Consider the following 10570-nt stretch of genomic DNA (forward strand, 5'->3'; position numbering starts at 1 on the left):
TGTGGTGATTAGACATAATTCACCTACGGAACTGTTGTTGAGAATATTGAAATTCAAATCAACCATTCGCATTGAATGTTTTGTTCATCCATGATCAAATTGTTCTGAATCAAGAAATAGTTTTTTTTGTTCTGTTTTAATCAAATCCGACGAGTCGCCGTCTCTTGTGCGCTCCAACTGCTTTTCCTCATTTCTTCGTGTGTGATTCTCTAGCTTGCTAGAGGTAAACGGTACCCTATCCCCCCCCCTCACAGTGAGCTGTGGTGTTCCACAAGGAAGCATACTAGGACCGCTACTGTTCCTAATTTATGCAAATGACATGTCGTCAGCTTGTGACTGCAACTTGTTCCTGTTTGCGGACGACTCAGCCCTGCTGGTCTCTGACAAGAACAAGTTACAGGTTGAAAAAACCCTCAGCTCGGAACTAGGCAGAATCTGCATATGGCTCGCTGATAACAAACTATCATTACACATGGGCAAAACAGAGTCCATTCTCTTCGGTTCAAATAACAAACTCAGCAAGACCGACGGCTTCTCAGTTACAGTGGGTGACAATATTGTCACAAGGAAAGATGAAATTACCTACCTGGGTTCCATCCTAGAGGCTAATCTCTCCTGTGACAAAATGGCATCCAATGTAATAAAAAAAGTCAACCAACGAACTCGATTCTTGTACCGGATCTCCTCTCTGGTAAACAAGAACACCCTGAAGACTCTGGCAGGAGCACTCATTCAGGGGTACTACGACTATGCTTGCACCTCATGGTACCAAAGCACCTCAAAGGCGCTAAAAACAAAATTACAAACATCTCAAAACAAACTGGTCAGACTACTGCTTGACCTTACTCCTAGAACCCACCTCACCCCTGCCCACTTCGACAACCTAGGATGGCTTAGAGTAGACGACAGAGTACAACAACTTGCAATGGGCCTGGTCTACAAGATACACTACACGACCAAGGTACCCATGTACATGTCAAAATACTTCCCAAAGGTCAGTGAATACCACGATCACAACACCAGAGGGAGCTCCACAAATCATGTTAAACCCAGATTCGGCTCAAATAAGGGACTAAACACGTTTCGCAATTATGCCACATCAATGTGGAACGCCCTACCCAAAGCTGTAAAGGAATGTGGATCACTACCCACTTTCAAAACCTCTCTCAAGGGACACCTACGGGAGACTGCAATTCAACACTGGCCCCTGTAAATATCCTAACCCAACCCCCTCCAATGTACAGTCATTTACCTAGTATGGTTTTGTCAATAGTTCAATGTACAATTGTGTTTGTTTGTACAGTGTCTCCCCCCCCCCCCCCTCAATGTACAGTGTTACTTGTTTATACAGTGTGCCCCCCCCCTCCCCCCCCCCCCCCCCCCCCCCCCACCCCCCCCCCCACTCACCTCCCCCCCCCCACCCCCCCCCCCCCCCCCAACCACCTCCAATGTAATTACCAGTATGGTTGTCAATATCCCAATGTACCCAACCCCCCCCACCCAACCTCCTCCAATGTACAGTTTCTACGTCAAATGTATATACTCCCTTTTCTTGACTCCTTCTGTATCACAAACAGTACTGTATTTGCAAATCTGGTATGTCATAAATGTATAGATGTAGCAGTACTGACTATCTGTATGTCATGTATGTCATATATGTCTATATGAATTGAAAATGGGGGACCCTGATGGAAACAAGACAAACGTCTTTCTCAGGTCTGCATCCCCTTAACAATTGTATGTATTGAGCCGTACTGTATTGTACCCATTCTGCAATCTGTTAAATAAAGTTTTCATTCATTCATTCATTCATGCTCTAGCTGGCAAGCAGGCCAAGAAGATGCTTAAAAAACAGCATTTAAAAGTGAATTGTATCCTTCGAGTGACATCCTTGAAAATGAAAAATAGTGCTTGGAAAAGTACTTAAAAGTCCTTGAATTTCATTTTGCAATGTCTGTGGGAACCCTGCATACAGAGAGCTGTGATGACCCAGATACATACAGAGAGCTGGCTGTGATGACCCAGATAGATACAGAGAGCTGTCATGACCCAGATAGATACAGAGAGCTGTGATGACCCAGAGACATACAGAGAGCTGTGATGACCCAGAGACATACAGAGAGCTGTGATGATCCAGAGACATACAGAGAGCTGTGATGACCCAGAGACATACAGAGAGCTGTGATGACCCAGAGACATACAGAGAGCTGTGATGATCCAGAGACATACAGAGAGCTGTGATGACCCAGAGACATACAGAGAGCTGTGATGACCCAGAGACATACAGAGAGCTGTGATGATCCAGAGACATACAGAGAGCTGTGATGATCCAGAGACATACAGAGAGCTGTGATGATCCAGAGACATACAGAGAGCTGTGATGATCCAGAGACATACAGAGAGCTGTGATGACCCAGAGACATACAGAGAGCTGTGATGATTCAGAGACATACAGAGAGCTGTGATGACCCAGAGACATACAGAGAGCTGTGATGACCCAGAGACATACAGAGAGCTGTGATGATCCAGATACATACAGAGAGCTGTGATGATCCAGAGACATACAGAGAGCTGTGATGATCCAGAGACATACAGAGAGCTGTGATGAACCAGAGACATACAGAGAGCTGTGATGACCCAGAGACATACAGAGAGCTGTGATGATCCAGATACATACAGAAAGCTGTGATGATCCAGAGACATACAGAGAGCTGTGATGATCCAGAGACATACAGAGAGCTGTGATGAACCAGAGACATACAGAGAGCTGTGATGACCCAGAGACATACAGAGAGCTGTGATGACCCAGAGACATACAGAGAGCTGTGATGAACCAGATACATGCACAGAGCTGGCTGTGATTAACCAGATACATGCACAGAGCTGGCTGTGATGACCCCGAGACATACAGATAGCTGGCTGTGATGAACCAGAGAGCTGGCTGTAGTTTGTGAGATTTTGCACAGATTCACACCCACACTCACCCCCACACAGACGCTACCGAATGCATAATGTCCTCAGATACTTAGGCTCCGCCAAGTTATCATGGTTCATGTTTTTAGGCACCTCAATGTAACAATCTGGTTCCTCACGACTGCTTCAAAGGGGAATTCCATGCCACCCATTTCAGGAACTCACATCTGTTCTATCCATGCCCCATACCAGGATAGTTACACTGAGTCAGTATTTGTGAACTTGCACCGTTCTCTCCTAATAATAGAAATTGGTGCATGCTCACAAACACTGACTGAACAATGTAAGTAAATCGAAAATGGACGTTGCAAAGGTCATATGAGGTAGGAAATGAATGGAGTTTGTAGATTATTGAACAGTAGAAAACTATTTGGGTGGAAATGTGAGTCTACCTATAAAAGAAGGAATCTTCCGTCTGTCTGCGTGTATACCTGTCTGTCCCGTTATTTCGCATATCGCAAGAATCAAGTTCAAGTTCTTTAATAGTTGTCATACAGAAGTACAGAATACTTTCATACAAAATGCTTCTTACTGTTCTTCTTACTGAATCCGATTGACTTCACACTGTGCGGGTGGATTGCTGAGGAACCAAGGGAGTGCACTGTCGAAGTTAGTGCCATTTGGCCAGATGGTGGCACTATAACAAACGTTTACATTCGGCGAATATATTGCTGAGGACCCGTGGGATCAGTCAATCGGATGACCGGTTCTCGAACACTAAAAGCAGCCATACCGCAGCGGCAGGTCTCCACAATGCCGCAAGCAGCACTTCCGGGGGCCAAGCAATCGGCCCGCTCCAAGCGGGCACGCCGCCCCCCCCACACCAACACCGCAGCACGCGGCAATGCCGGGATCCGGTATAGATTATAAGATTTATTAATGTATTTCTGTTGGGGCATTTCCTAGTTGTTGAACAAGGTGACAAAACTGACAATTACATAGTAAACAAAAAGTGCATTGTGGTGCACTAATTCTATTTGTGGTTTTCAATATAAAACTTGGTGAACTGGTTTCGGTGTATCTGTACTTTTTGAATATTATCAGCAGGGATGGTCATCGATTTTCTAATATTCGAATAATTTAAAATGTTTGTACTTGTTTATGCAAATATAATTTTTTCTCAAAGTATATTTTCCCTTGTTTTTACCGGCACCTACAATAATAATAATAATGTGTAGTGTATTGGGAGGGGACCCTATTAAATTAACTGTTACACCGCTGAACGGCATGCTGGGTACAGGTAGCTAGCCAGGTAACATGGGAGCGTGCCTATGTTCCCACAGCCCTATGTTCCCACATTTCCTTTTTTCATAAATTTGTATCTGATTTTTATCCCCCTTTCTCTTAATTTGGTAGCCAATTACACCCAACCTATTCAATTGTCCTCTGGTAGTAGAGGGTTCGTCCGGGAACATAGGGCTGTGGGACCATTGGGCTGTGGGAACATGGGGCCTAATTGTTGGAAAAATCTTAGAAATGTGGGAACATAGGGCTGTGGGAACATAGGGCCTAATTTTTTGTGAAGAATTCAGAAGGAATGCTTTAGTTTAGCTTGGTGTGCTAGCGTTAGCTGTTAGCAATGACAGCAGCCAGCTAGCTCCCTCGTTGGATTATCACGTTCACTGTTAAGTCAAAACAAAACCACACGTCAACGTGGAAGCTCAGACATTTAGAGTATGGCTGGACGGTATGGTCTAAAATTTATATCACGGTATAATTTGAAGCGTAGACGGTAACGGTATATATCACGGTATATTAACTTATCTTAAAATGTCTATATACATGCTTCTGAAGGGTAAAACACTGGCAGCCATTACTGTACTATTGTATTACTAGGACATATTTCACATAGTACAGAGGTATTTTAAGAACATTTATTGTGCAAAACTGCAAATGCAAAACCTTTTCTCAAGTGTCTGCAGGCAGGTAACGCATATCTTGGATCGTGTTTTGACCATGTCTTTAAAGCCCTTTCGATCGACAGTTTGAAAAGGAACCATATCCTTACACAAGTAAACAGTCACAGCGTTTGCTATGTCGGTCCACCGCTGGCTTTTTTTTGTCATTGTTGAAACATAAATAATAATAATTAAAAAAAAGTATTCTGTTACAGCTGCTGAGCTATATACTATAGCTAATGTCCATCAATATATTCCTTTGGAATGAAATAGGTTCAAGAATCGAATCAGGATTGTTAGCAGAGAGAGAGAGAGAGAGAGAGAGAGAGAGAGAGAGAGAGAGAGAGAGAGAGAGAGAGAGAGATAGAGAGGGAGGGGGAGAGAGAGAGAGTGAGGGGGAGGGCTGCTAGGGGTGGAGCCGGCGTTGGCTTGCTGAGGCTACATCAACATTTAACATTACTTAAGATTTTAGCGCAACGTGGGCATTCCAGAATGGCGAGGATCCAAAGCATGTTAGACGATTGGATCCGTCGCAGAGTTTACATTACACATAGAAACTGCGCCACTCGCGAGAGAAGTTGTCACACAGCTGTGTGCAACGCAGGGCTGAAGTGCTAGTTTGCTTCTAGAATTGAAGGTCCGCTCTGTTCCGTGTCTATTATGAAATGACAATTGCGCGTTGACACGGCCACTATGCAAAGCCTCTGTGCTCCTAAATAATTTTTCCAGTTCGCACATATCTATTTTTAGGGGGAAATCCGAGTCAAATAGTCGCACTGTGGAGCCCTGTCTCGGCGGGCTGGCGTTGGCTCCGCTCCTGGCACTCCCTCCACACTGTGTTGCTCTACCGGTCACAAGGTATAGTCTAAATCCATACCGTAGCGCAAATTCATACCGTTTATACCGTCCACCCCTAATTTCGAGCATCAACTTTCATGCTTTTGTTCCTGGCAATAACATTAGCCTGCTGTGACTCACAAATATCTATTAACAATGACGGCAGCCAGCTAGCTCGCTTGTTTGATTGATTAGGTCACATTTGCTATTAAGCAAAAACGGGGGGGGGGGGGGGGGAGGTGATTAGTAATCGCATAGTTCCCATTTTGGGAGTTTTGCCCATCCCTAATTCCCAGCACATTTGAACAATACCACGATAATACTAATAAGTGTGATCATTTTGGTCACTATATTCAAAATCTTCATACCGTTAACAGCTCTACTATTGGGTACCTCTGTTGAGATGGAATACTGGTGAAGAATAGAGCATTGGTTATTACCTTCTCCTTTGGGTTATCCAGTCTCTCACTCTGTCTCTCTCTCTCCATTTCTTCCTCCTCAGCCTCTCAGCCCGGCAGCACCACAGGGACCAACAAGAGACGGAGTGACGGGGACCGAGCGAGACCTCACCGCTGTGACCAGTGTAGTGCCTCCTTCACCCAATTAGGCAGCCTGAACAGACACAAATCCACTGTTCATGCAGGAGAGAAACCTTACAGTTGTGACCATTGTGGTAAAACCTTCACCAATGCGAGGAGCTTTAACAAGCACAAGCTCATTCAACACGGAGAGAAACCTCACTACTGTGACTATTGTGGAAAGTCCTTCAGGGAGTCGGGCTCTTTAACTAGTCATAAGCGCACTCATACAGAAGAGAAACCGTACGGCTGTGACGATTGTGGCCATTCCTTCAGAAAGAAATATACTTTAACTAGACATAAGCGCACTCATACGGGGGAGAAACCCTACCATTGTGATCAATGTGGCCGTTCCTTTGCTTTGTCATTTGCCTTACTTAGACACAAGCACATTCATACTAAAGACAAGCTTTACAGTTGTGACCAATGTAGTTATGCCGGCGTAACGGCTGCGTATTTAAAGGAACATCAGCGTATACACACCGGAGAGAAACGGGAGATCCGAGAGAGACGGTATATTTGTGACCAATGTGGTCTCGCCTTCAAGCGGTCGGGCACCTTGACGCAACACAAGCGCACGCACACGGGAGAGAAACCGTTCCGTTGCGATCAATGTGGCCACGCCTTCGCCAAGTCGAGCGGCTTAAAGGAACACCGACGCATTCATACAGGGGAGAAGCCTTACTGCTGTGACCAATGCGGCCGGACCTTCACCATGTCCAGTCATCTAAAGAAACACAGGTGCAGTCTGGAGGAGAAGCCTTGCTGCTGTGACCAATGTGGTCTCACCTTCAGTGACCCGAGTAATCTAAGGGCACACAAGCGCAGCAGTCACACGGAGGTGAAACCTTATTTCTGTAACAAGTGCAGCCTGGGCTTCTCTCAGGTGAGCTCCTTCGAGAAGCACTGTTTGACCCACGACGGATGCAAACCCTTCTCGTGTGACCAGTGTGGAAAAGGCTTTTCTAGGCGCTGCTACCTGAACGCACACAAGTGGCTCCACGCGGGAAACAAACCCTTCAGGTGTCACCTGTGTGGGCAGAGCTTCTGCGCCTCGGCGAACCTGAAGAAGCACCAGCGCCGCTTCCACAACGGAAAGGCGCTCCACCACTGTGATCAGTGTGGGATGGCCTTCAGATATAAGGTCGGTCTCCGAAAACATCGGTTCACTCACGGTGAGTCCAGCCAGCCCTCCGTAAAGGGTCAGATAACAGTTTTGGACCCCTAGCCCTATTTCCTGCTTACCATTTATGTCGATTGGTAGCCATCTTCTCAACACGATCCACGATGTCCTTCATACTGGATACCCACAGCTCCAGCTAGTAAGGCTGAGCCCGAACGTTCGAACGTTCGAACGTTCGTTCGTTACGCTGACATTCGGACTTTAATTAATAGGTTCAAACGTTTGGTGAAAAAAAAATAAAGGATGCGCACGGGGTTGAGGTGATGTGAAGCGGCGCGTCCCCCGAGGCGCTCGGCTCAACCAGTATGGTCTGCCGGGCTGCAGCGGGATACTATTTCTCAACCAGAGCTCTATTTTGATTGACAGGCGATTCTGCCAATTACGTCACACCGCTTGCACCCGCCTCTGCTGTTACCACCAATCGGCAAGCGTTTATTCGTTTTTTACTTCAGGCAATGCCGCCATTGATCTGCTTGCGAGAAGCCTCAACAGACTTACCGTAGCTACCGGGGAGCCGTAGTTAGCTCCCCGCCGAGGAAGTAATCGGTAACAAGGTTTCCGTAGGTGAACCTGCAGAAGGATCATTAATGAATACCAGCCTTTTTCGGCCACGGAGCGCGAGCTTCATGGCCGGAGGTGGTTGCGTTGGAAACAACAGCAGGCGCACGCCTCGGCTCCTCAACAGACCCGTCCACCGTCTACCTCGGAACGGTGGTAGGGCGGACGGGCGGCAGGCGTGTTGGGAGCCCGTCCGCCCTACCACCGTTCCGAGGTAGACGGTGGACGGGTCTGTTGAGGAGCCGAGGCGTGCGCCTCTCCTCCCGGCTCCCCTCTCCCCTCCCCGTCGACCAAGAGTGAATACTTGTTATTGAACGTGTAACACTAACTATATAACGTTAGGGCAAGGGCTATTGTATATCATAAGTAGTAACTTTGATGCAGTAGCTTGTTTATTTTCTTCTGAGTGCTTTGTTTAATTACATGTTTACATGAACAGCCACCACTGTAAACAACATGTTTTTCACCAATAGACTATGCAATGCCGCCCTCCGTAGGATCTATAATAATACAATAAAAAAATAAATAAAATTATTTAAAAAAATGAAAAAAATTATTTTATTAAAAAAAGAACGTTCGAACGTTCGTTCGATAAACCCTGGCGAACGTTCGAACCCTAAAAACAGGGTTCGGGGACAGCCTTACCAGCTAGTGAGTTCTACAGGTGGAGGTGTGTGATCTCAGCCCAAACAGAGCATGACACTTTGGAACACATTCAGAAATCAATGAGAAAAAAAATGGAACAGCAATGCTAGTGCATTGCAAAAGACCAAAACAGCAGCAACAGCTAGCTGTTACGCAGGGGCTAGCGTGAATGCAACATAACGCAACAGGAGGATCCGGTGTCATGTGAAGATATAGCCTATTCAAACGAATGAACTCAATCCACATCTTCTTGATGTGCTGTTCTGCACTTGATGGATTCATATGGCATGATAGTGGACGAGAGATAACTGCCCCAGCTTGTACTTGAAGCAACCTACCTCAAGGAAACTGCTGGAACCAGCTATCTGCTCTCTCACGACAGCATACCGGTATGCATCCTGATTTTGTCGAGCCGGCGAGGCGGTGTAGTGGTCTGACATGTGTGTGTTGCTGCATGACAAGAAGACTTCTTCTTCTGCACTCACAACAAGCATCTTTGTGTTTCCTGCACGCTCCTTTCTGAGCATGACTTTGTCACATGCTTGCCTCATATAGGCCTTCAGTGATGCAGTATAAATTATCTTACCAGTGGGTGCCCTCGGTGAAGATAATAATAATAATAATAATAGATTCTATTTGTAATGCGCTTTACAGTTGCAGGGCAAGTCTCAAAGCGCTACAGTTAAAAGAACTTAAAAACTAGCGAGAATAAAGGAAAGAAAGAATATAAAAATAGGCAAGACTAAAACATAGAGAAACATAGAATAAACAAAACTGATAAAAGAAATTGGTAAAAGAACATAAAATGCGTGGAGCTCAAAATTTGCTAAAAAGTCAACAGAAGGCTCTACTAAAAAGGTGAGTTTTGAGGCCTTTCTTAAAAGCATCCACAGTCTGTGGTGCTCTCAGGTAGTCAGGGAGAGCATCCACAGACTGGGAGCGGAAGAGCAAAAAGCCCGATCTCCCATAGTGCAGAGATTTGTCCTTGTGCGCTGGAGGAGGTTTGCCTGGCCAGAGCGGAGATGTCGGGAGGAGGAGTGAGGGGTGATGAGTGATGAGGTATAGGGGGGGGGGCGTTTCCGTAGAGGCATTTGTGGGTGAGCAGGGAGACTTTGAACTCAATCCTGAGTGAGACAGGGAGCCAGTGAAGGGACTTGAGGATGGGAGTGATGTGGTGGTATTTCCGCACTCTCATCAGGATCCTAGCAGCGCTGTTTTGGATACATTGTAGCCTTTGGATGTTCTTGCTAGGGATCCCGATGAGGAGTGCGTTGCAGTAATCCAGCCTGGAGGAAACAAAGGCGCGGATGAGCTTTTCGGCATCTGACAGAGTGAGTGAGGGGCGAAGTTTGGCGATGTTCCTGAGGTGGTAGAAAGAGTTTTTGTATAGTTGATTTATGTGCGCCTCAAAGGTCAGGCGAGGGTCCATTTTTACCCCTAGGTTGGTGATTGTTGGTGACAGCGTGATGTTTTGGCCGGAAAAGGTGATGGTGGTGATGGTGGATGAGCAAACCTGGTGTGGGGTGCCAATAAGATAACCAGATAAGCTTCGTCTGTTGTCCGTCCTTGAAGGCAAGAGGTATAACACTCCAGCCGATCATCATACGCCTGATGGAGGTCACTGATGATTGTTCGTAGGTTCCCGTGCCTGTGGACATGCACCTTGACTATAACCGTGTGCGACTGGGTGCCTGCAGGGGCTGCAAAGCTGATTAGGTTCCTGCAAACAAGGACGGACACCTTGGCTACATCCTCGTAGTCTGCATCACACGGGATGAGGCACAAAGAGGAACGCAAATGCAAAATAATTAACGGGTGTTCCCACCCAGCCAGTAGAACTCTGGCCTCAGCTGAGTCACGATCCCAGTTAGCCATGTGCCGAGGTCAGCTCTAACTGT

At 46.3% G+C, this 10570-nt stretch overlaps 1 protein-coding gene across 1 annotated transcript in view; it reads left to right on the forward strand.

Moving 5' to 3' along the window:
* Window positions 1–7581, forward strand: part of LOC311240103 (uncharacterized protein) — a 28234-nt gene extending 20653 nt beyond the window's left edge. The window contains exon 3 of the mRNA XM_084328630.1: window positions 6211–7581. Coding sequence (XP_084184756.1) covers window positions 6211–7514 — 1304 coding nt within the window. The 3' untranslated portion in view covers window positions 7515–7581. The remainder of the gene's footprint in view (window positions 1–6210) is intronic.
* Window positions 7582–10570: the final 2989 nt, after the last annotated feature.

The sequence above is a fragment of the Notolepis coatsorum genome (assembly GCF_963971535.1).
Source record: "Notolepis coatsorum genome assembly, chromosome: 14".
NCBI classification, from domain to species: Eukaryota; Metazoa; Chordata; class Actinopteri; order Aulopiformes; family Paralepididae; genus Notolepis; species Notolepis coatsorum.